A 24,397-nucleotide genomic window follows, 5' to 3' on the forward strand; every position below is an offset into this window, starting at 1 on the left:
TGTCACCATCTCCTTGCTAACAGATGTGGTACTGAAGATAGTTTTAAAGTGAAGGTCCATTTGCATGAATTAGTGTCCCGTTTTTAATAAACCGATTAAAAACAAGGGCACTTTAATTCATCAAAATTGACATTTCACTGTTTTCTTAAAAAATGTATCTTTTAATCCTGAATGCCGCTTCATCGATTCTCCCGACCGTCGGAAGCCTCTGCAGACGTCAAATGATGAATCAGGCTTCCTCCAATCACAGCTTCCCCCCGGGGGAATCTTGGCCTGATGCAACACTGTGATTGGAGGAAGCCGGATTCGTCATTTTGGACCCGCGAAGATGGCTTGCGACGGGCGGAGGAAGTGCTGGAGCGGCATTCAGGATTAAAAGGTAAGTTTTTGAAGAAAACAGTGACATGTCAATTTTGATGAATTAAAGTGCCCTTGTTTTTAATAGGTTTATTAAAAACCGGGCACTAATTCATCAAAATGGACCTTCACTTTAAGCACTGCCAGAAAACTAATGTCTTGAGTAGACTGGTGCTATATTAGAGTGCCTCTTTGCTTTTACTTTGTGGAGATTGTATTATTGGGCACTTACTACTGCTACCATTCTTTGATGCCCAGACATAACATTGAGGGAACATATTTAAGTAGCTGTCTGCAATATTTTTAGACTTTAGAACTGTTAGAATTGGATGTTTTCAACTGTTATTTTTTTCCTGTTTACACTTTTTTTGCAATTTTGAAATATGTATGTTTCATCTTGACTTTCATACTTACTCTTTCTCTTTTCTCCCACCGTCAGCCCATCTCTGTCTCTCCCCAGCAAATACACAACATCAGACAGCATCCCAGCACAGGACCCCCACCGTTGCTTCTGGCCCCTAGGGCATCTGTACCCAATGTCCAAATGCAAGGGCAGAGAATTATTCAGCAGGGATTAATCAGGGTGGCAAATGTGCCCAGTACAAGTCTTCTGGTCAACATCCCACAGGTAGGTAATGTTTTCAGCTGAAACTGCACCAGTGATATAATTATACAAGGTTGTTACAGAAATTAACACTTCTTCATGGTATTAATGGTAAACCTGCACTTTTTATGTAAGGTGTGTATAGAGACCTTGTGTATGGTGCCTGTGCAGTAAATCGAAATACTAACCATACCTGGGACATTAGTACTTTGCAGTTAGCTGTTGTCTGCTTAGAATATAGAGCACTGCTGTCAGGGCAGAAAGCAAATCTCTGAGCAGAATTCTGAATAAACATTTGACAGCATTTTTTTTTTCCCTTCCCGTCTCCCCTTATGAAATATGTGACTAAGAAAGCATTTAAGCATCTATACATTTAACATTGTATGTGGGACTATTTTATATATAAGGGAACATGGAATCTAAAAAACATCGTGCTCCACCAGATCTGAGTGCTTATAGTTTAGTTTCTTATGTTAACCAATATGGAGATATACTGTATGTACATATATCCCCAAATATCTTGAAATCCATACTCATTTTTAAATACAATTATACATAAAGTTGTTCTATTTTTGATTAAATGCTCTTAATAGGTATGGAGAGAGAGATTACTTAGTAACTACACTCTGCTGATTCTCCTTTAAAGGGACACTCAAGTCAAAATAAACTTATGATTCAGAGCATGCAGTGTTAAGACACTTTCCAATTTAATACCATTATCAAATTTTGCACAGTCATTTTATATCCACACTTTCTGGGGAACAAGATCCTACTGAGCATGTTCACAAGCTCAGTGTATACATATACTAGTCTGTGATTGGCTGATGTCTGTCACATGATACAGTTGGACGGAAAATGGTTGAAAAAATGAATTTGTTAGAATAAGTCTACTGCTTATTTGAAATTCACAGTAGGTGTTATTGCCTTTTTTATTATGTACTTATTAATTATGCAATCCTCCTGCATTGAGTGGACCTTTAAGAGTTAAACATGTGAATCCTATATGGTATTTAACCAAAAGAATCACCATTAGTTGATGATTTAATCGCTTTCCTTTACAAGACATCTTTTGATGCTATTTGTGATCTCTGAGGAAGGAAACGCGTCAGATAATTTTGTTGGTATGATTTGGAAATATATACTATGGATACAATAAATATTAGACTTAAAGATAGAGCATGAAATTTTAAGCAACTTTCGAATTTACTCCTATTATCAAATTTTCTTCATTCTCTTGGTATCTTTATTTGAAATAAAAGAATGTAAGTTTAGATGCTGGCCCATTTTTGGTGAACAACCTGGGTTGTTCTTGCTGATTGATGGATAAATTCATCCACCAATAAAAAAGTGCTGTCCAGAGCTCTGAACCAAAAAAAGCTTAGATGCCTTATCTTTCAAATAAAGATGGCAAGTGAACAAAGAAAATTTGATAATATGAGTAAATTAGAAAGTTGCTTAAAATTGCATGCTCTATCTGAATCACGAAAGAAAAAAATTGGGTTCAGTGTCCCTTTAACTACATCTAGGTTAAGTCTGTATAAATCTTTTTTTTATTCATCTTATAATGGTTAGTTCAATTTTCTGGACTTGTTTCCTGTACCCCTTCCATTACAAGGCTTTTTCTTTCCAATGGCATGGAGAGTTCACAAATTAAACTCCTGGCCACTAAGAACACCCCGGCAAAGCTCTAAGTATCCCTCCTACTTCCCACAATCCCCCAGATATTATTTGCCTTTGTACATCATGGAGGTGTGCGAAGATTGTGTCTGAAGAATTTTAATAATTTAATGGGGAGTTTCCCTACAAGCAAGAATTGAGGAAATGCTGGGGTTTTTCTCCTTGTGAGTTTTCATTATTTGAGTTTGGAATTATGGTTCTGGTATAACACATGCTCTTATATAGCTCCAACACCATTTTGTGAATGGTTCTAGTTACTCTATACTTAAATAGACATTAAAAACAAAAAAAATATGCATTCGAAGAAAAGATTAATCTGAGCATAACACGTAGATGTAGTTTTTAAAGTTTCATTAGCTGTTAAATATTGATAAAATAAGTGTAAAGTAGGGCTACAACTATCTATTATTTTCATAATCGATTAATCTGTCGATTATTTTTTCGATTAATCGGATAAAAAGAGAATCAATAATGGTTTTCTATGTTTTAAATTAAAATCCACATAATGAGTGTTACAAATATAAACTTCAGACTAAAATTTTACATTAACACAACTGTTTCTTCCAACAAAACAAACCCACAAACTGTTTGAAAAGTGGTAGAACTAGAAAGAGTTAGACTATCACTGTTAACATTCTGTTATTCACTCTTTCAGAAACTTTGCATTGAAATGCAAAAATCTCAACATGTCCACATGCTTCTAAAGCTAGTTCTCTGTTTGCAGCTATATTTCCTGCAGCAGAGAAAAGGCTGTTGAGGTGTATAAGTAGGGTTTTGCCAATTTCACTAAAGTAGGATATTTATCTTTATTAACTCTTCACCAATGCTAAGTGTTTTCTACCTTGGCAAGGGGCCTCTCAATAAAGTAACCCTTGACTTCATTCTAACATAAAAATATCTTGAATATCTATATGCAATGGTAAATAACCAGCTATAAGGTTAGGGGAGATATCTAGTCCTCTAAAAATAACAAATATATACTTATAAAGGTTGAATCTGGTACATATCACAATTTATTAAAAATATAAAAAAATAATAAAAAACAAAATCAAAAGCGCCAAGGGCTGTATATCAATAACAGGACAAAGACTTACACATTTATTTATACAGTACATATAATCGGCAATAGCAAGCAATACGCTAATAATTGTGCAAACAGATAATAGTGCACATCAATTTAAATAACTCCCATCAATCTAGGGGCAAGGTGTAAACAACAAGCTTGGCACTATATCGTGAAAAGCATAGTTCCAAATCACCAGATTTAATATAAACAATCCAAATGATGACTATTATATCTGGGTTGCACAAGCCAGGGATAGTTGTAAACTTATACTGTCCTGAAAAAGTGAAAAGTAGACGTCTGTAGACATCCTTTATGCTAAGGACATAACCATAAATCACAATACCATATGCAGGAGTTCATTGGAGTGAAGCAGCTGGTGTTGTGCACAGACCAAATAATTGCAAACCAACTAATTGATTATGAGATTCGTTGACAACTATTTTCATAATCGATTATTATGATGATTAGTTGTTGCAGCTCTAGTGTAAAGTTTTATTGTCTATAAAACAATGAGAGCTGCCATGTTGTAACTTAGGTCACCTTATATGCTGTGGCCAATTAGGAACAGTTATAAATAGGTCACTAGAGTGTGCAGCCAATGGCTGTGTGGAGTATAACTGTTCTGCACTTCCATTTCTAACGGGAACTAAAATGCTCACAATTTCAGAATGGAAATACTGGAAAGGGGGACAAAATAAGTAATGAAAGTATATTAGAGTTCTTTTATATATATGATTTTATCATTTTATATTACCATCTCAAAGTGTTTAATGCCCCTTTAAAACTGCCACCTACAGTGACAGATTCCCAGTAAAACAAGACTATTGCTTAAAAAAAGTTTGTCAAGTTGTTTGAAATCAGCTAGAGCCGCACAGTTTTAGGTATGAATGTGTAATATACCTGCTTAGTAGGAGCTGGTGACTCAAAAAGTGTAAATATAAGAAGACTGAACTTTTTTTGTTAATGTAAGTAAATTGGAAAGTTGTTTAAAATTGCTGCTCTATCTGATTCATGAAAGTTTAATTTCTCTTGTAAGGTGTATCCAGTCCACTGGTTCATCCATAACTTGTGGGATATTCTCCTTCCCAACAGAAAGTTGCAAGAGGACACCCACAGCAGAGCTGTCTATATAGCTCCTCCCCTAACCCCCACCCCCAGTCATTCTCTTGCATCTCTCGACAAGATAGGAAGTATCAAGAGATGTGGTGACTTAGTGTAGTTTTACCTTCAATCAAGAGTTTGTTATTTTTAAACGGTACCGGCGTTGTACTGTTTTACTCTCAGGCAGAAATTAGAAGAAGAATTCTGCCTGGAGGTTTGATGATCTTAGCGGTTTGTAACTAAGGTCCATTGCTGTTCTCGCACATAACTGATGAATATGGGAAAACTTCAGTTGGGGGAACGGTCTGCAGATTACCTGCTTTGAGGTATGTTCAGTATTTTTATTTCTAGAGAGATGAATAAGTTCTAGAAAATGCTGACAGAGCCTTGTGTATTTGAGGTAAGCTAGATGCAGTGATTTAACGACTGGGATCATGCTTACAAAACAGGGTAATACTCATGTTAATACTCATATTACTTAGTGACAAAACGTTTTACATGTTTCATAAATAGGATGTTTTTCTCTGAGGGAGATAAGTCTTTATTTGGGGCCTAGTTTTCCACATGGCTTGTTAGATACTCCTAGGAGTATTTTCTTAAGGCCCCTCTGACATCCAGTACGTGGTGGGAGGGGCCTATTTTCACGCTCTAGATGCGTAGTTTTCCTTCAGACTGAGACATCCAGCTTCCCTAGAGGAGTCCTCTGGCATCTGAGGACCATTACAAAGGGTTTATTTCTCCAACATTGGTGTGTCCGGCCCACGGCGTCATCCATAACTTGTGGGAATATTCTCTTCCCCAACAGGAAATGGCAAAGAGCACAGCAAAAGCTGTCCATATAGTCCCTCCTAGGCTCCGCCCACCCCAGTCATTCTCTTTGCCGCTGAACAAGCAGCATCTCCACGGAGATGGTGAAGAGTATGTGGTGTTTAGTTGTAGTTTTTATTCTACTATCAAGAGTTTGTTGTTTTAAAATAGTGCTGGTATGTACTATTTACTCTCAAACAGAAAAAGATGAAGAGTTCTGTTTGTGAGAGGATTATGATTTCTCCAACATAGGTGTGTCCGGTCCACGGCGTCATCCTTACTTGTGGGATATTCTCCTCCCCAACAGGAAATGGCAAAGAGCCCAGCAAAGCTGGTCACATGATCCCTCCTAGGCTCCGCCTACCCCAGTCATTCTCTTTGCCGTTGTACAGGCAACATCTCCACGGAGATGGCTTAGAGTTTTTTAGTGTTTAACTGTAGTTTTTATTATTCAATCAAGAGTTTGTTATTTTGAAATAGTGCTGGTATGTACTATTTACTCAGAAACAGAAAAGAGATGAAGATTTCTGTTTGTATGAGGAAAATGATTTTAGCAACCGTAACTAAAATCCATGGCTGTTCCACACAGGACTGTTGAGAGCTACTAACTTCAGTTGGGGGAACAGTATGCAGTCTCTTGCTGCTTGAGGTATGACACATTCTAACAAGACGATGTAATGCTGGAAGCTGTCATTTTCCCTATGGGATCCGGTAAGCCATGTTTATTACGATCATAAATAAGGGCTTCACAAGGGCTTATTAAGACTGTAGACTTTTCTGGGCTAAATCGATTCATTATTAACACATATTTAGCCTTGAGGAATCATTTTATCTGGGTATTTTGATATAAGAATATCGGCAGGCACTGTATTAGACACCTTATTCCTTAGGGACTTTCCCAAAGCATAAGCAGAGCCTCATTTTCGCGCCGGTGTGGCGCACTTGTTTTTGAGAGGCATGGCATGCAGTCGCATGTGTGAGGAGCTCTGATACTTAGAAAAGACTTTCTGAAGGCGTCATTTGGTATCGTATTCCCCTTTGGGCTTGGTTGGGTCTCAGCAAAGCAGATACCAGGGACTGTAAAGGGGTTAAAGTTTAAAACGGCTCCGGTTCCGTTATTTTAAGGGTTAAAGCTTCCAAATTTGGTGTGCAATACTTTTAAGGCTTTAAGACACTGTGGTGAAAATTTGGTGAATTTTGTACAATTCCTTCATGTTTTTTCGCAATTGCAGTAATAAAGTGTGTTCAGTTTAAAATTTAAAGTGACAGTAACGGTTTTATTTTAAAACGTTTTTGTACTTTGTTATCAAGTTTATGCCTGTTTAAGATGTCTGAACTACCAGATAGACTGTGTTCTGAATGTGGGGAAGCCAGAATTCCTATTCATTTAAATAAATGTGATTTATGTGATAATGACAATGATGCCCAAGATGATTCCTCAAGTGAGGGGAGTAAGCATGGTACTGCATCATTCCCTCCTTCGTCTACACGAGTCTTGCCCACTCAGGAGGCCCCTAGTACATCTAGCGCGCCAATACTCCTTACTATGCAACAATTAACGGCTGTAATGGATAATTCTGTCAAAAACATTTTAGCCCAAATGAACACTTGTCAGCGTAAGCGCGGCTGCTCTGTTTTAGATACTGAAGAGCATGGCAACGCTGATACTAATATCTCTGAAGGGCCCCTAACCCAGTCTGATGGGGCCAGGGAGGTTTTGTCTGAGGGAGAAATTACTGATTCAGGGAACATTTCTCAACAGGCTGAACCTGATGTGATTGCATTTAAATTTAAGTTGGAACATCTCCGCATTCTGCTTAAGGAGGTATTATCCACTCTGGATGATTGTGACAAGTTGGTCATCCCAGAGAAGCTATGTAAAATGGACAAGTTCCTAGAGGTGCCGGGGCTCCCAGAAGCTTTTCCTATACCCAAGCGGGTGGCGGACATTGTTAATAAAGAATGGGAAAGGCCCGGTATTCCTTTCGTCCCTCCCCCCATATTTAAAAAATTGTTTCCTTTGGTCGACCCCAGAAAGGACTTATGGCAGACAGTCCCCAAGGTCGAGGGAGCGGTTTCCACTTTAAACAAACGCACCACTATACCCATAGAGGATAGTTGTGCTTTCAAAGATCCTATGGATAAAAAATTAGAAGGTTTGCTTAAAAAGAGGGAAAGCAGGCCAAGAAACCTGCCACTGCTACCAAGACTGCATGAAATGTTGGCCCCCGATCCGGGACCGGATCTGGTGGGGGGCAGACTCTCTCTCTTCGCTCAGGCTTGGGCAAGAGATGTTCTGGATCCTTGGGCGCTAGAAATAGTCTCCCAAGGTTATCTTCTGGAATTCAAGGGACTTCCCCCAAGGGGGAGGTTCCACAGGTCTCAGTTGTCTTCAGACCACATAAAAAGACAGGCATTCTTACATTGTGTAGAAGACCTGTTAAAAATGGGAGTGATTCATCCTGTTCCATTAAGAGAACAAGGGATGGGGTTCTACTCCAATCTGTTCATAGTTCCCAAAAAAGAGGGAACGTTCAGACCAATCTTAGATCTCAAGATCTTAAACAAGTTTCTCAAGGTTCCATCGTTCAAGATGGAAACCATTCGAACTATTCTTCCTTCCATCCAGGAAGGTCAATTCATGACCACGGTGGATTTAAAGGATGCGTATCTACATATTCCTATCCACAAGGAACATCATCGGTTCCTAAGGTTCGCATTCCTGGACAAGCATTACCAGTTCGTGGCGCTTCCTTTCGGATTAGCCACTGCTCCAAGGATTTTCACAAAGGTACTAGGGTCCCTTCTAGCTGTGCTAAGACCAAGGGGCATTGCTGTAGTACCTTACTTGGACGACATTCTGATTCAAGCGTCGTCCCTTCCTCGAGCAAAGGCTCACACGGACATCGTCCTGGCCTTTCTCAGATCTCACGGATGGAAAGTGAACGTGGAAAAGAGTTCTCTATCTCCGTCAACAAGGGTTCCCTTCTTGGGAACAATAATAGACTCCTTAGAAATGAGGATATTTCTGACAGAGGCCAGAAAAACAAAGCTTCTAGACTCTTGTCGGATACTTCATTCCGTTCCTCTTCCTTCCATAGCTCAGTGCATGGAAGTGATCGGGTTGATGGTAGCGGCTATGGACATAGTTCCTTTTGCGCGCATTCATCTAAGACCATTACAACTGTGCATGCTCAGTCAGTGGAATGGGGATTATACAGACTTGTCTCCGAAGATACAAGTAAATCAGAGGACCAGAGACTCACTCCGTTGGTGGCTGTCCCTGGACAACCTGTCACGAGGGATGACATTCCGCAGACCAGAGTGGGTCATTGTCACGACCGACGCCAGTCTGATGGGCTGGGGCGCGGTCTGGGGCGCGGTCTGGGGATCCCTGAAAGCTCAGGGTCTTTGGTCTCGGGAAGAATCTCTTCTACCGATAAATATTCTGGAACTGAGAGCGATATTCAATGCTCTCAAGGCTTGGCCTCAGCTAGCGAGGGCCAAGTTCATACGGTTTCAATCAGACAACATGACAACTGTTGCGTACATCAACCATCAGGGGGGAACAAGGAGTTCCCTAGCGATGGAAGAAGTGACCAAAATCATTCTATGGGCGGAGTCTCACTCCTGCCACCTGTCCGCTATCCACATCCCAGGAGTGGAAAATTGGGAAGCGGATTTTCTGAGTCGTCAGACATTGCATCCGGGGGAGTGGGAACTCCATCCGGAAATCTTTGCCCAAGTCACTCAGCTGTGGGGCATTCCAGACATGGATCTGATGGCCTCTCGTCAGAACTTCAAAGTTCCTTGCTACGGGTCCAGATCCAGGGATCCCAAGGCGGCTCTAGTGGATGCACTAGTAGCACCTTGGACCTTCAAACTAGCTTATGTGTTCCCGCCGTTCCCTCTCATCCCCAGGCTGGTAGCCAGGATCAATCAGGAGAGGGCGTCGGTGATCTTGATAGCTCCTGCGTGGCCACGCAGGACTTGGTATGCAGATCTGGTGAATATGTCATCGGCTCCACCTTGGAAGCTACCTTTGAGACGAGACCTTCTTGTTCAGGGTCCGTTCGAACATCCGAACCTGGTTTCACTCCAGCTGACTGCTTGGAGATTGAACGCTTGATCTTATCGAAGCGAGGGTTCTCAGATTCTGTTATCGATACTCTTGTTCAGGCCAGAAAGCCTGTAACTAGAAAGATTTACCACAAAATTTGGAAAAAATATATCTGTTGGTGTGAATCTAAAGGATTCCCTTGGGACAAGGTTAAGATTCCTAAGATTCTATCCTTCCTTCAAGAAGGATTGGAAAAAGGATTATCTGCAAGTTCCCTGAAGGGACAGATTTCTGCCTTGTCTGTGTTACTTCACAAAAAGCTGGCAGCTGTGCCAGATGTTCAAGCCTTTGTTCAGGCTCTGGTTAGAATTAAGCCTGTTTACAAACCTTTGACTCCTCCTTGGAGTCTCAATTTAGTTCTTTCAGTTCTTCAGGGGGTTCCGTTTGAACCCTTACATTCCGTTGATATTAAGTTATTATCTTGGAAAGTTTTGTTTTTAGTTGCAATCTCTTCTGCTAGAAGAGTTTCAGAATTATCTGCTCTGCAGTGTTCTCCTCCTTATCTGGTGTTCCATGCAGATAAGGTGGTTTTACGTACTAAACCTGGTTTTCTTCCAAAAGTTGTTTCTAACAAAAACATTAACCAGGAGATTATCGTACCTTCTCTGTGTCCGAAACCAGTTTCAAAGAAGGAACGTTTGTTGCACAATTTGGATGTTGTTCGCGCTCTAAAATTCTATTTAGATGCTACAAAGGATTTTAGACAAACATCTTCCTTGTTTGTTGTTTATTCTGGTAAAAGGAGAGGTCAAAAAGCAACTTCTACCTCTCTCTCTTTTTGGATTAAAAGAATCATCAGATTGGCTTACGAGACTGCCGGACGGCAGCCTCCCGAAAGAATCACAGCTCATTCCACTAGGGCTGTGGCTTCCACATGGGCCTTCAAGAACGAGGCTTCTGTTGATCAGATATGTAGGGCAGCGACTTGGTCTTCACTGCACACTTTTACCAAATTTTACAAGTTCGATACTTTTGCTTCTTCTGAGGCTATTTTTGGGAGAAAGGTTTTGCAAGCCGTGGTGCCTTCCATTTAGGTGACCTGATTTGCTCCCTCCCTTCATCCGTGTCCTAAAGCTTTGGTATTGGTTCCCACAAGTAAGGATGACGCCGTGGACCGGACACACCTATGTTGGAGAAAACAGAATTTATGTTTACCTGATAAATTACTTTCTCCAACGGTGTGTCCGGTCCACGGCCCGCCCTGGTTTTTTTTTAATCAGGTCTGATAATTTATTTTCTTTAACTACAGTCACCACGGTACCATATGGTTTCTCCTATGCAAATATTCCTCCTTAACGTCGGTCGAATGACTGGGGTAGGCGGAGCCTAGGAGGGATCATGTGACCAGCTTTGCTGGGCTCTTTGCCATTTCCTGTTGGGGAGGAGAATATCCCACAAGTAAGGATGACGCCGTGGACCGGACACACCGTTGGAGAAAGTAATTTATCAGGTAAACATAAATTCTGTTTTTAGCAGCAGTAACTAAAATAGTTTGCTGTTTCCACATAGGACTGTTGAGATGAGATAACTTCATTTGGGGGAAACAGTTGGCAGACTTTTCTGCTTAAGGTATGACTAGCCATATTTCTAACAAGACTGAGTAATGCTGGAAGGCTGTCATTTCCCCTCATGGGGACCGGTAAGCCATTTTCTTAGTCTAAAACAGAATAAAGGGCTTAATATGGGCTATAAAACTGGTAGACACTTTTATGGGCTAGATCGATTGATTTATTTGGGCATTTTATACAGCTTAATGTTGAAATTCACACTTTATAAACTTTGGGGAACATTTTTTTACGTCAGGCACTGCGCAGTTACTTTTGAGAGCAGGACATGCAGCTGCATGTGTGTGGGTCTGAAAGTAGTTGAAAAGGTTCCTAGAAGGCTTCATTTGGTATCGTATACCCCCCTGGGTTTGGTAAAGTCGCAGCAAAGGCTGTAGCTGGGACTGTAGAGGGGTTAAAACTGTAACCGACTCCGGTTTCCTCATTTTAAGGGTTAAAGGTCTGAAATTTGGGGTGCAATGCTTTGAATGCTTTAAGACACTGTGGTGAAAATTTGGTTAAATTCATAGTTCATAGTTTTTCACATATTCAGTAATAGTGTGCCCTGTTTAAAATTTAAAGAGACAGTAACGGTTTTGTTTTAAAACGGTTTTTGTATTTTATTGACAAGTTTAAGCCTGTTTAACATGTCTGTGCCTTCAGATAAACTATGTTCTGTATGTATGGAAGCCAATGTGTCTCCCCCTTCAAAATTGTGTGATAATTGTGCCATAGCGTCCAAACAAAGTAAGGACAGTACTGCCACAGATAGTAAAGTTGCCCAAGATGATTCATCAGATGAAGGGAGTAGACATAGTTCTACATCATCTCCTTCTGTGTCTACACCAGTTTTGCCCACGCAGGAGACCCCTAGTACTTCTAGCGCGCCAATGCTTGTTACTATGCAACAATTGACGGCAGTAATGGATAACTCCATAGCAAATATTTTATCCAAAATGCCTGCATTTCAGAGAGAGCGCGATTGCTCTGTGTTAAACACTGTAGAGCAGGAGGGCGCTGATGATAATTGCTCTGTCATACCCTCACACCAGTCTGAAGTGGCCATGAGGGAGGTTTTGTCAGATGGGGAAATTTCTGATTCGGGTAGAATTTCTCAGCAGGCAGAACCTGATGTTGTGACATTTAAATTTAAATTAGAGCATCTCCGCGCACTGCTTAAGGAGGTGCTATCTACTCTGGATGATTGTGACAACCTGGTCATTCCAGAAAAATTGTGCAAGATGGACAAGTTCCTAGAGGTTCCGGTGCACCCCGACGCTTTTCCTATACCCAAGCGGGTGGCGGACATAGTGAATAAGGAGTGGGAGAAGCCCGGCATACCCTTTGTCCCCCCTCCTATATTTAAGAAATTATTTCCTATGGTCGACCCCAGAAAGGACTTATGGCAGACAGTCCCTAAGGTCGAGGGGGCAGTTTCTACACTAGCCAAGCGCACTACTATTCCTATCGAGGATAATTGTGCTTTTAAAGATCCTATGGATAAAAAATTGGAGGGTTTGCTTAAAAAGATTTTTGTACAGCAAGGTTACCTCCTGCAACCTATTTCGTGCATTATTCCTGTCACTACAGCAGCGTGGTTCTGGTTCGAGGAACTATAAAAGTCGCTCAGTAGAGAGACTCCGTTTGAGGAGGTTATGGACAGAATTCACGCACTTAAGTTAGCTAATTCCTTTATTTTAGATGCCGCTTTGCAGTTAGCTAGATTAGCGGCGAAAAATTCAGGGTTTGCAATTGTGGCGCGCAGAGCGCTCTGGCTAAAGTCTTGGTCAGCGGATGTATCTTCCAAGACAAAATTGCTTAATATCCCTTTCAAGGGTAAAACCCTTTTTGGGCCAGAATTGAAAGAGATTATCTCAGACATCACTGGGGGTAAGGGCCACGCCCTCCCACAAGACAGGCCTTTCAAGGCCAAGAATAAGTCTAATTTTCGTTCCTTTCGCAATTTCAGGAACGGACCGGCCTCCAACTCTGCAGCCTCTAGACAAGAGGGTAATGCTTCACAAACCAAACCAGCTTGGAAACCGATGCAAGGCTGGAACAAGGGTAAGCAGGCCAAGAAGCCTGCTGCTGCTACCAAAACAGCATGAAGGAGTAGCCCCCGATCCGGGACCGGATCTAGTAGGGGGCAGACTCTCTCTCTTCGCTCAGGCTTGGGCAAGAGATGTTCAGGATCCCTGGGCACTAGAAATAGTTTCTCAGGGTTATCTTCTAGAATTTAAGGAACTACCCCCAAGGGGAAGGTTCCACATGTCTCACTTATCTTCAAACCAAATAAAGAGACAGGCATTCTTACATTGTGTAGAAGACCTGTTAAAAATGGGAGTGATACACCCAGTTCCAACCGTGGAACAAGGAATGGGATTTTACTGAAATCTGTTTGTAGTTCCCAAAAAAGAGGGAACTTTCAGACCAATTCTGGATTTAAAGATCCTAAACAAATTACCAGTTTGTGGCTCTCCCATTCGGGCTAGCCACTGCTCCAAGGATTTTCACAAAGGTACTCGGGTCCCTTCTAGCGGTTCTAAGACCAAGGGGCATTGCAGTGGCACCTTACTTGGACGACATTCTGATACAAGCGTCGTCTCTTTCAAAGGCATTGTTCTGGCCTTTCTCAGATCTCACAGATGGAAAGTGAATATAGAAAAAAGTTCCCTGTCTCCGTCGACAAGAGTTCCTTTCTTGGGGACAATAATAGATTCTTTAGAAATGAAGATTTTCCTGACAGATGTCAAAAAGTCAAAACTTCTAAACGCTTGTCAAGTTCTTCACTCTGTTCCACGACCTTCCATAGCTCAGTGCATGGAAGTAGTAGGGTTGATGGTTGCAGCAATGGACATAGTTCCTTTTCTCCAACATAGGTGTGTCCGGTCCACGGCGTCATCCTTACTTGTGGGATATTCTCCTCCCCAACAGGAAATGGCAAAGAGCCCAGCAAAGCTGGTCACATGATCCCTCCTAGGCTCCGCCTACCCCAGTCATTCTCTTTGCCGTTGTACAGGCAACATCTCCACGGAGATGGCTTAGAGTTTTTTAGTGTTTAACTGTAGTTTTTATTATTCAATCAAGAGTTTGTTATTTTGAAATAGTGCTGGTATGTACTATTTACTCAGAAACAGAAAAGAGATGAAGATTTCTGTTTGTATGAGGAAAATGATTTTAGCAACCGTAACTAAAATCCATGGCTGTTCCACACAGGACTGTTGAGAGCTATTAACTTCAGTTGGGGGAACAGTATGCAGTCTCTTGCTGCTTGAGGTATGACACATTCTAACAAGACGATGTAATGCTGGAAGCTGTCATTTTCCCTATGGGATCCGGTAAGCCATGTTTATTACGATCATAAATAAGGGCTTCACAAGGGCTTATTAAGACTGTAGACTTTTCTGGGCTAAATCGATTCATTATTAACACATATTTAGCCTTGAGGAATCATTTTATCTGGGTATTTGATATAAGAATATCGGCAGGCACTGTATTAGACACCTTTTTCCTTAGGGGCTTTCCCAAAGCACAAGCAGAGCCTCATTTTCGCGCCGGTGTGGCGCACTTGTTTTTGAGAAGCATGGCATGCAGTCGCATGTGTGAGGAGCTCTGATACTTAGAAAAGACTTTCTGAAGGCGTCATTTGGTATCGTATTCCCCTTTGGGCTTGGTTGGGTCTCAGCAAAGCAGATACCAGGGACTGTAAAGGGGTTAAAGTTTAAAACGGCTCCGGTTCCGTTATTTTAAGGGTTAAAGCTTCCAAATTTGGTGTGCAATACTTTTAAGGCTTTAAGACACTGTGGTGAAAATTTGGTGAATTTTGAACAATTCCTTCATGTTTTTTCGCAATTGCAGTAATAAAGTGTGTTCAGTTTAAAATTTAAAGTGACAGTAACGGTTTTATTTTAAAACGTTTTTGTACTTTGTTATCAAGTTTATGCCGGTTTAACATGTCTGAACTACCAGATAGACTGTGTTCTGAATGTGGGGAAGCCAGAATTCCTATTCATTTAAATAAATGTGATTTATGTGATAATGACAATGATGCCCAAGATGATTCCTCAAGTGAGGGGAGTAAGCATGGTACTGCATCATTCCCTCCTTCGTCTACACGAGTCTTGCCCACTCAGGAGGCCCCTAGTACATCTAGCGCGCCAATACTCCTTACTATGCAACAATTAACGGCTGTAATGGATAATTCTGTCAAAAACATTTTAGCCCAAATGAACACTTGTCAGCGTAAGCGCGGCTGCTCTGTTTTAGATACTGAAGAGCATGGCAACGCTGATACTAATATCTCTGAAGGGCCCCTAACCCAGTCTGATGGGGCCAGGGAGGTTTTGTCTGAGGGAGAAATTACTGATTCAGGGAACATTTCTCAACAGGCTGAACCTGATGTGATTGCATTTAAATTTAAGTTGGAACATCTCCGCATTCTGCTTAAGGAGGTATTATCCACTCTGGATGATTGTGACAAGTTGGTCATCCCAGAGAAACTATGTAAAATGGACAAGTTCCTAGAGGTGCCGGGGCTCCCAGAAGCTTTTCCTATACCCAAGCGGGTGGCGGACATTGTTAATAAAGAATGGGAAAGGCCCGGTATTCCTTTCATCCCTCCCCCCATATTTAAAAAATTGTTTCCTTTGGTCGACCCCAGAAAGGACTTATGGCAGACAGTCCCCAAGGTCGAGGGAGCGGTTTCCACTTTAAACAAACGCACCACTATACCCATAGAGGATAGTTGTGCTTTCAAAGATCCTATGGATAAAAAATTAGAAGGTTTGCTTAAAAAGATGTTTGTTCAGCAGGGTTACCTTCTACAACCAATTGCATGCATTGTCCCTGTCGCTACAGCCGCATGTTTCTGGTTCGATGAGCTGATAAAGGCGGTCGATAGTGATTCTCCTCCTTATGAGGAGATTATGGACAGAATCAATGCTCTCAAATTGGCTAATTCTTTCACCCTAGACGCCACTTTGCAATTGGCTAGGTTAGCGGCTAAGAATTCTGGGTTTGCTATTGTGGCGCGCAGAGCGCTTTGGTTGAAATCTTGGTCGGCTGATGCGTCTTCCAAGAACAAGCTACTTAACATTCCTTTCAAGGGGAAAACGCTGTTTGGCCCTGACTTGAAAGAGATTATCTCTGATATCACTGGGGGTAAGGGCCACGCCCTTCCTCAGGATCGGCCTTTCAAGGCAAAAAATAAACCTAATTTTCGTCCCTTTCGTAGAAACGGACCAGCCCGAGGTGCTACGTCCTCTAAGCAAGAGGGTAATAGTTCTCAAGCCAAGCCAGCTTGGAGACCAATGCAAGGCTGGAACAAGGGAAAGCAGGCCAAGAAACCTGCCACTGCTACCAAGACTGCATGAAATGTTGGCCCCCGATCCGGGACCGGATCTGGTGGGGGGCAGACTCTCTCTCTTCGCTCAGGCTTGGGCAAGAGATGTTCTGGATCCTTGGGCGCTAGAAATAGTCTCCCAAGGTTATCTTCTGGAATTCAAGGGACTTCCCCCAAGGGGGAGGTTCCACAGGTCTCAGTTGTCTTCAGACCACATAAAAAGACAGGCATTCTTACATTGTGTAGAAGACCTGTTAAAAATGGGAGTGATTCATCCTGTTCCATTAAGAGAACAAGGGATGGGGTTCTACTCCAATCTGTTCATAGTTCCCAAAAAAGAGGGAACGTTCAGACCAATCTTAGATCTCAAGATCTTAAACAAGTTTCTCAAGGTTCCATCGTTCAAGATGGAAACCATTCGAACTATTCTTCCTTCCATCCAGGAAGGTCAATTCATGACCACGGTGGATTTAAAGGATGCGTATCTACATATTCCTATCCACAAGGAACATCATCGGTTCCTAAGGTTCGCATTCCTGGACAAGCATTACCAGTTCGTGGCGCTTCCTTTCGGATTAGCCACTGCTCCAAGGATTTTCACAAAGGTGCTAGGGTCCCTTCTAGCTGTGCTAAGACCAAGGGGCATTGCTGTAGTACCTTACTTGGACGACATTCTGATTCAAGCGTCGTCCCTTCCTCAAGCAAAGGCTCACACGGACATCGTCCTGGCCTTTCTCAGATCTCACGGATGGAAAGTGAACGTGGAAAAGAGTTCTCTATCTCCGTCAACAAGGGTTCCCTTCTTGGGAACAATAATAGACTCCTTAGAAATGAGGATATTTCTGACAGAGGCCAGAAAAACAAAGCTTCTAGACTCTTGTCGGATACTTCATTCCGTTCCTCTTCCTTCCATAGCTCAGTGCATGGAAGTGATCGGGTTGATGGTAGCGGCTATGGACATAGTTCCTTTTGCGCGCATTCATCTAAGACCATTACAACTGTGCATGCTCAGTCAGTGGAATGGGGATTATACAGACTTGTCTCCGAAGATACAAGTAAATCAGAGGACCAGAGACTCACTCCGTTAGTGGCTGTCCCTGGACAACCTGTCACAAGGGATGACATTCCGCAGACCAGAGTGGGTCATTGTCACGACCGACGCCAGTCTGATGGGCTGGGGCGCGGTCTGGGGATCCCTGAAAGCTCAGGGTCTTTGGTCTCGGGAAGAATCTCTTCTACCGATAAATATTCTGGAACTGAGAGCGATATTCAATGCTCTCAAGGCTTGGCCTCAGCTAGCGAGGGCCAAGTTCATACGGTTTCAATCAGACAACATGACAACTGTTGCGTACATCAACCATCAGGGGGGAACAAGGAGTTCCCTAGCGATGGAAGAAGTGACCAAAATCATTCTATGGGCGGAGTCTCACTCCTGCCACCTGTCCGCTATCCACATCCCAGGAGTGGAAAATTGGGAAGCGGATTTTCTGAGTCGTCAGACATTGCATCCGGGGGAGTGGGAACTCCATCCGGAAATCTTTGCCCAAGTCACTCAGCTGTGGGGCATTCCAGACATGGATCTGATGGCCTCTCGTCAGAACTTCAAAGTTCCTTGCTACGGGTCCAGATCCAGGGATCCCAAGGCGGCTCTAGTGGATGCACTAGTAGCACCTTGGACCTTCAAACTAGCTTATGTGTTCCCGCCGTTCCCTCTCATCCCCAGGCTGGTAGCCAGGATCAATCAGGAGAGGGCGTCGGTGATCTTGATAGCTCCTGCGTGGCCACGCAGGACTTGGTATGCAGATCTGGTGAATATGTCATCGGCTCCACCTTGGAAGCTACCTTTGAGACGAGACCTTCTTGTTCAGGGTCCGTTCGAACATCCGAACCTGGTTTCACTCCAGCTGACTGCTTGGAGATTGAACGCTTGATCTTATCGAAGCGAGGGTTCTCAGATTCTGTTATCGATACTCTTGTTCAGGCCAGAAAGCCTGTAACTAGAAAGATTTACCACAAAATTTGGAAAAAATATATCTGTTGGTGTGAATCTAAAGGATTCCCTTGGGACAAGGTTAAGATTCCTAAGATTCTATCCTTCCTTCAAGAAGGATTGGAAAAAGGATTATCTGCAAGTTCCCTGAAGGGACAGATTTCTGCCTTGTCTGTGTTACTTCACAAAAAGCTGGCAGCTGTGCCAGATGTTCAAGCCTTTGTTCAGGCTCTGGTTAGAATTAAGCCTGTTTACAAACCTTTGACTCCTCCTTGGAGTCTCAATTTAGTTCTTTCAGTTCTTCAGGGGGTTCCGTTTGAACCCTTACATTCCGTTGATATTAAGTTATTATCTTGGAAAGTTTTGTTTTTAGTTGCAATTTCTTCTGCTAGAAGAGTTTCAGAATTATCTGCTCTGCAGTGTTCTCCTCCTTATCTGGTGTTCCATGCAGATAAGGTGGTTTTACGTACTAAACCTGGTTTTCTTCCAAAAGTTGTTTCTAACAAAAACATTAACCAGGAGATTATCGTACCTTCTCTGTGTCCGAAACCAGTTTCAAAGAAGGAACGTTTGTTGCACAATTTGGATGTTGTTCGCGCTCTAAAATTCTATTTAGATGCTACAAAGGATTTTAGACAAACATCTTCCTTGTTTGTTGTTTATTCTGGTAAAAGGAGAGGTCAAAAAGCAACTTCTACCTCTCTCTCTTTTTGGATTAAAAGCATCATCAGATTGGCTTACGAGACTGCCGGACGGCAGCCTCCCGAAAGAATCACAGCTCATTCCACTAGGGCTGTGGCTTCCACATGGGCCTTCAAGAACGAGGCTTCTGTTGATCAGATATGTAGGGCAGCGACTTGGTCTTCACTGCACACTTTTACCAAATTTTACAAGTTTGATACTTTTGCTTCTTCTGAGGCTATTTTTGGGAGAAAGGTTTTGCAAGCCGTGGTGCCTTCCATTTAGGTGACCTGATTTGCTCCCTCCCTTCATCCGTGTCCTAAAGCTTTGGTATTGGTTCCCACAAGTAAGGATGACGCCGTGGACCGGACACACCTATGTTGGAGAAAACAGAATTTATGTTTACCTGATAAATTACTTTCTCCAACGGTGTGTCCGGTCCACGGCCCGCCCTGGTTTTTTTAATCAGGTCTGATACTTTATTTTCTTTAACTACAGTCACCACGGTACCATATGGTTTCTCCTATGCAAATATTCCTCCTTAACGTCGGTCGAATGACTGGGGTAGGCGGAGCCTAGGAGGGATCATGTGACCAGCTTTGCTGGGCTCTTTGCCATTTCCTGTTGGGGAGGAGAATATCCCACAAGTAAGGATGACGCCGTGGACCGGACACACCGTTGGAGAAAGTAATTTATCAGGTAAACATAAATTCTGTTTTTGCGCAAATTCATCTAAGACCATTACAACTGTGCATGCTGAAACAGTGGAATGGGGACTATACAGACTTGTCTCCAGTGATTCAATTAGATCAGAAGACCAGAGACTCACTCCGTTGGTGGCTAACCCAGGACCACCTGTCCCAGGGAATGAGCTTCCGCAGACCAGAATGGGTCATCGTCACGACAGACGCCAGTCTAGTGGGCTGGGGCGCGGTCTGGAACTCCCTGAAAGCTCAGGGGCTATGGTCTCGGGAAGAGTCTCTTCTCCCGATAAACATTCTGGAACTGAGAGCGATATTCAATACTCTCAGGGCTTGGCCTCAACTAGCAAAGGCCAAATTCATAAGATTCCAATCAGACAACATGACGACTGTTGCTTACATCAACCATCAGGGGGGAACAAGGAGTTCCCTGGCGATGAGAGAAGTGACCATAATCATAAAATGGGCGGAGGATCACTCCTGCCATCTATCTGCGATCCACATCCCAGGAGTGGAAAACTGGGAGGCGGATTATCTGAGTCGTCAGACATTCCATCCGGGAGAGTGGGAACTCCACCCGGAGATATTTGCCCAGTTGACTCAATTATGGGGCATTCCAGACATGGATCTGATGGCGTCTCTTCAGAACTTCAAGGTTCCTTGCTACGGGTCCAGATCCAGGGATCCCAAGGCGACTCTAGTGGATGCATTAGTAGCGCCTTGAACCTTCAACCTAGCTTACGTGTTTCCACCGTTTCCTCTCATTCCCAGGCTGGTAGCCAGGATCAAGCAGGAGAGGGCCTCAGTGATCTTGATAGCTCCTGCGTGGCCACGCAGGACTTGGTATGCAGACCTGGTGAATATGTCATCGGCTCCACCATGGAAGCTACCTTTGAGACAGGATCTTCTAGTACAAGGTCCATTCGAACATCCAAATCTAGTTTCCCTCCAGCTAACGGCTTGGAAATTGAACGCTTGATTTTATCTAAGCGTGGTTTTCGGATTCTGTAATAGATACTCTGGTACAAGCCAGAAAACCTGTAACTAGAAAAATTTACCATAAAATATGGAAAAGATATATCTGTTGGTGTGAATCCAAGGGATTCTCATGGAGTAAGATCAAAATTCCTAGGATCCTTTCCTTTCTCCAAGAAGGTTTGGATAAGGGATTATCAGCGAGTTCTCTAAAGGGAAAGATTTCTGCTTTATCTGTCTTGTTACAAAAACGACTGGCAGCTGTGCCTGATGTTCAAGCTTTTGTTCAGGCTTTGGTCAGGATCAAGCCTGTTTACAGACCTTTGACTCCTCCCTGGAGTCTTAATCTAGTTCTTTCAGTTCTTCAAGTGGTTCCGTTTGAACCTCTACATTCCATAGATATCAAGATGTTATCTTGGAAAGTTTTGTTTTTGGTTGCTATTTCTTCTGCTAGAAGAGTTTCTGAGTTATCTGCTTTGCAGTGTAATCCGCCCTATCTGGTGTTCCATTCAGATAAGGTTTTTTTGCGTACTAAACCTGGTTTCCTTCCAAAGGTTGTTTCCAACAAGAATATTAACCAGGAAATAGTTGTGCCTTCTTTGTGTCCGAATCCAGTTTCAAAGAAGGAACGTTTGTTACACAATTTAGATGTAGTTCGTGCTTTAAAGTTCTATTTAGAAGCAACAAAGGATTTCAGACAAACGTCTTCTCTGTTTGTCGTTTATTCTGGCAAGAGGAGAGGTCAAAAAGCTACTGCTACCTCTCTTTCCATTTGGCTGAAAAGCATCATCCGATTGGCTTACGAGACTGCCGGACGGCAGCCTCCTGAACGCATCACAGCTCACTCTACAAGGGCTGTGGCTTCCACATGGGCCTTCAAGAATGAGGCTTCTGTTGATCAGATATGTAAGGCAGCGACTTGGTCTTCCCTGCACACTTTTGCCAAATTCTACAAATTTGATACTTTTGCTTCTTCGGAGGCTATTTTTGGGAGAAAGGTTTTGCAAGCCGTGGTGCCTTCTGTTTAGGTAACCTGATTGGCTCCCTCCCTTCATCCGTGTCCTAAAGCTTTGGTATTGGTTCCCACAAGTTATGGATGACGCCGTGGACCGGACACACCAATGTTGGAGAAAACAGAATTTATGCTTACCTGATAAATTACTTATTCCAACGGTGTGTCCGGTCCACGGCCCGCCCTAGTTTTTTAATCAGGTTGATGAATTTTTTTCTTTAACTACAGTCACCACCGCACCATATGGTCTCCTGTTTTTTCTCCTGTCTGTCGGTCGAATGACTGGGGTGGGTGGAGCCTAGGAGGGACTATATGGACAGCTTTTGCTGTGCTCTTTGCCATTTCCTGTTGGGAAGAGAATATTCCCACAAGTTATGGGTGACGCCGTGGACCGGACACACCGTTGGAGAAAGTAATTTATCAGGTAAGCATAAATTCTGTTTTTTGCACAAAATCGTATTTGAGGGCAGGTAGGAGCCTCAGCAGAGCTGTGGCAAGGTGCTCAACTGTCTTAACGTTTTTTAAATCCGGTTTGGGGCCTAAGGGGTTAATCATCCATTTACAAGTGGGTGCAATGTTGCTTTAGTCCCTTACACACACATACTGTAAAAATTTCAAAGACTTTACTATATTTTTACACTGTTTTGCAGTTTAAGTGCTAGTTTTTTTTTCTCTTAAAGGCACAGTAACGTTTTTGTTTAATTGCGGTTTCACCTTTATTAAAGTGTTTTCCAAGCTTGCTTGTCTCATTACTAGTCTGTTAAACATGACTGACATAGAGGAAACTCCTTGTTCAATATGTTTGGAAGCCATGGTGGAACCCCCTCTTAGAATGTGTACCAAATGTACTGAAATTTCTATAAACTATAAAGACCATATTATGGTGCTTAAAGATTTATCTCCAGGGGATTCTCTGACTGAAAAAAGGGAGATTATGCCATCTAGCTCTCCCCATGTGTCAGAACCTATAACTCCTGCTCAAGTGACGCCAAGTACATCTAGCGCGTCTAATTCTTTTACCTTACAGGACATGGCGGCAGTTATGAATGCTACCCTCTCAGAGGTATTGTCCAAACTGCTAGGGTTACAAGGAAAGCGAGACAGCTTTGGGGCTAGAACTAATACAGAGCTTTCTGACGCTTTAATACCTGTGTCCGATATACCCTCACAATACTCAGAAGCCGAAGCAGGTGAGCTTTCTGTTGGGGACATTTCAGACTCAGGGAAGGCGTTGCTTCAGTCTGATTCTGAAATGACAGCGTTTAAATTTAAGCTTGAACACCTCAGCTTATTGCTTATTTTTCCAGTCCCTAAGAGGTTTTCGGAAATTATTACTAAGGAATGGGATAGACCAGGTGTGCCGTTCTCTCCCCCTCCTGCTTTTAAAAAGATGTTTCCCATAGATGCCGCCATACGGGACTCGTGGCAGACGGTCCCTATGGTGGAGGGAGCAGTCTCTACCCTAGCTAAACGTACAACTATTCCCGTAGAGGACAGTTGTGCTTTCCTAGATCCTATGGATAAAAAAAATTGGAGAGTCTCCTTAAGAAAATTTTTATACATCGGGGTTTTATTCTCCAGCCTCTTGCTTGCATTGCCCCAGTTACTGTTGCAGCGGCTTTTTGGTTCGAGTCTCTTAAGGAGGCTCTACAGGTGGAGACCCCTTTAGATGATATTTTAGACAAGATTAAAGCTCTTAAGTTAGCTAATTCCTTTATTTCTGACGTCGTTTTTCATTTAACCAAGCTAACGGCTAAGAATTCAGGTTTTGCCATTCTGGCGCGTAGGGCGCTATAGCTTAAGTCCTGGTCAGCAGACGTTACTTCAAAGTCTAAGCTTCTTAACATCCCCTTCAAGGGACAGACCCTATTCGGGCCTGGCCTGAGGGAGATCATCTCTGACATTACCGGAGGAAAAGGTCACGCCCTTCCTCAGGATAGGTCCAATAAGTTAAGGACCAAACAGAATAATTTTCGTTCCTTTCGAAACTTCAAGAGTGGCGCAGCTTCAGCTTCCTCTAATACAAAACGAGAGAAATTTCGCCCAATCCAAACCAGTCTGGAGACCTAACCAGGCTTGGAACAAGGGGAAGCAGGCCAAAAAACCTGCTGCCTCTAAGACAGCATGAAGGAGTAGCCCCCGATCCGGGACCGGATCTAGTCGGGGGCAGACTTTCTCTCTTCGCCCAGGCTTGGGCAAGAGACGTCCAGGATCCCTGGGCACTAGAGTGTTTCCCAGGGATATCTTCTGGAATTAAAAGGTTCATCTCCAAAGGGGAGATTTCATCTCTCACAACTATCTGCAAACCAAATAAAAAGAGAGACATTCTTACGTTGAGTTCAAGACCTACTGGTTATGGGAGTGATCCACCCAGTTCCAAGGGAGGAACAGGGTCAGGTTTTCTATTCAAACCTGTTTATA

At 42.8% G+C, this 24,397-nt stretch overlaps 1 protein-coding gene across 3 annotated transcripts in view; it reads left to right on the forward strand.

Moving 5' to 3' along the window:
• Positions 1 to 24,397, forward strand: part of GATAD2A (GATA zinc finger domain containing 2A) — a 477,099-nt gene that overhangs the window by 389,066 nt on the left and 63,636 nt on the right. For all 3 annotated transcript variants that reach the window (XM_053702923.1, XM_053702922.1, XM_053702921.1), the window contains exon 6: positions 797 to 985. In XM_053702923.1, the coding sequence (XP_053558898.1) occupies positions 797 to 985 (189 nt within the window). The remainder of the gene's footprint in view (positions 1 to 796; positions 986 to 24,397) is intronic.

Source organism: Bombina bombina, chromosome 2, assembly GCF_027579735.1.
Source record: "Bombina bombina isolate aBomBom1 chromosome 2, aBomBom1.pri, whole genome shotgun sequence".
Lineage (NCBI taxonomy): Eukaryota > Metazoa > Chordata > Amphibia > Anura > Bombinatoridae > Bombina > Bombina bombina.